At 31.0% G+C, this 1,303-nt stretch overlaps 1 protein-coding gene across 5 annotated transcripts in view; it reads left to right on the plus strand.

Annotated features, from left to right (window-relative positions):
* Window positions 1-1,303, plus strand: part of CUNH5orf42 (chromosome unknown C5orf42 homolog) — a 132,902-nt gene that overhangs the window by 75,390 nt on the left and 56,209 nt on the right. For all 5 annotated transcript variants that reach the window (XM_019517948.1, XM_019517944.1, XM_019517945.1 and 2 more), the window contains exon 29: window positions 315-397. In XM_019517948.1, the coding sequence (XP_019373493.1) occupies window positions 315-397 (83 nt within the window). The remainder of the gene's footprint in view (window positions 1-314; window positions 398-1,303) is intronic.

Here is a 1,303-nt window from a genome sequence, read left to right on the forward strand (position 1 = left end):
ACTTCTGCAATCTTTGAATTCTCCTCAGCCTGAAGAAGGGTATATGTGCCCAAAAGCTTTCAGAGATAGGAATTTCTTTGCTACTATTTAGTTGGTTTAATAAAAGATATTGCCTCTGACCCATGAGCTTGTGTATATGGTGTTCTGTATTTCTTTCAGTATCTCTCTGTTGAAAGTTAGGATGTTCTGGCTATTTAAAATAAAACCATTAGAATTTGACCCCATGGGTGATTAGTTAGAAATGTCTGAAACGCTTCAATATTTTAATAATAAGACACCTGCAATACATTGAAGTCCTTTTATTTTAATTGCAGTCTATTTCCACTTCAGATGTAGAATGTCCACAAGAAGGACTAATGGCAGAAAAATCAGAGGAGAAAAAGGCTGAACAGAATAGGTGAGGGAAACTGATTTAAAAAAATTCAGAATATTTTACCAGTTTTCTAATGTATAGAAACAGCCAGAGTGTTTTTTTATATCCAGACAGATTATTCACTGTTACAGCAACATGTTGATTTGAAATTAAATTCCACTCCTCTTCAATTTGAAGTGTATGTCATTTTGTTTTTTTACAGGGATAGCTCTATGAGCTGAGTTTCTGGTATTGAATATTTATTTTAATGATGAAAACCAGAAATCTATATTCTACACAATTTAAAAAAGATGTTCCCTCAAGATGTACTTGTTTATTTTGTTTGAAAACTTAAAACATACTTCTAAAGCATTGAACTTTTCAGTAAAAATAAATAAAGAGTTACAAATGTAAATGTCTGCAGTTTCTTACTGGACTGTCACACACAGTCTTTAATTTTAATGTACCTGTATGACCTACTGATTTCTAAAGTGAAAATGATTGTATTTTTGTGACTGATAAATCACTCCATTCATTTTTTTTTCCTCTTAGAGTATACCTAATTTACCATTAATTATTAAGAAATGTTCACCTCTGTTCAACTCCGTCTCTCTTGAAATTAAGAAAATACCTTACTGCTGTGATGGCTTATATGGTCCTAGGTGCACATGCAGTTTATTATGGTTTTAGAAACTATATAGTTTTATAAGAACTTTGTTAAAGTTTGATTACGGTTGGGTATGTGACTAGTCAAATAAAGTTCAGTCAATTGACTGGTCAAATAGCAGTCAAAGAATGTAAATAAAAAGTCCAAAAAACAGAAAAAGCATAAATTATCCATTAGGAAATGTATAAAAAACAATTGAAAAAATCATGTTTCTGTCAAGGAACCTACAAAAAATTAGGGTGGGGGGGGGGTTGTTTGTGATTTTTTTTTTTTTTTTTTTTTTT

Source organism: Gavialis gangeticus, unplaced genomic scaffold (genome assembly GCF_001723915.1).
Source record: "Gavialis gangeticus isolate Ggan-Ray unplaced genomic scaffold, GavGan_comp1, whole genome shotgun sequence".
In the NCBI taxonomy this organism is placed as follows: Eukaryota; Metazoa; Chordata; order Crocodylia; family Gavialidae; genus Gavialis; species Gavialis gangeticus.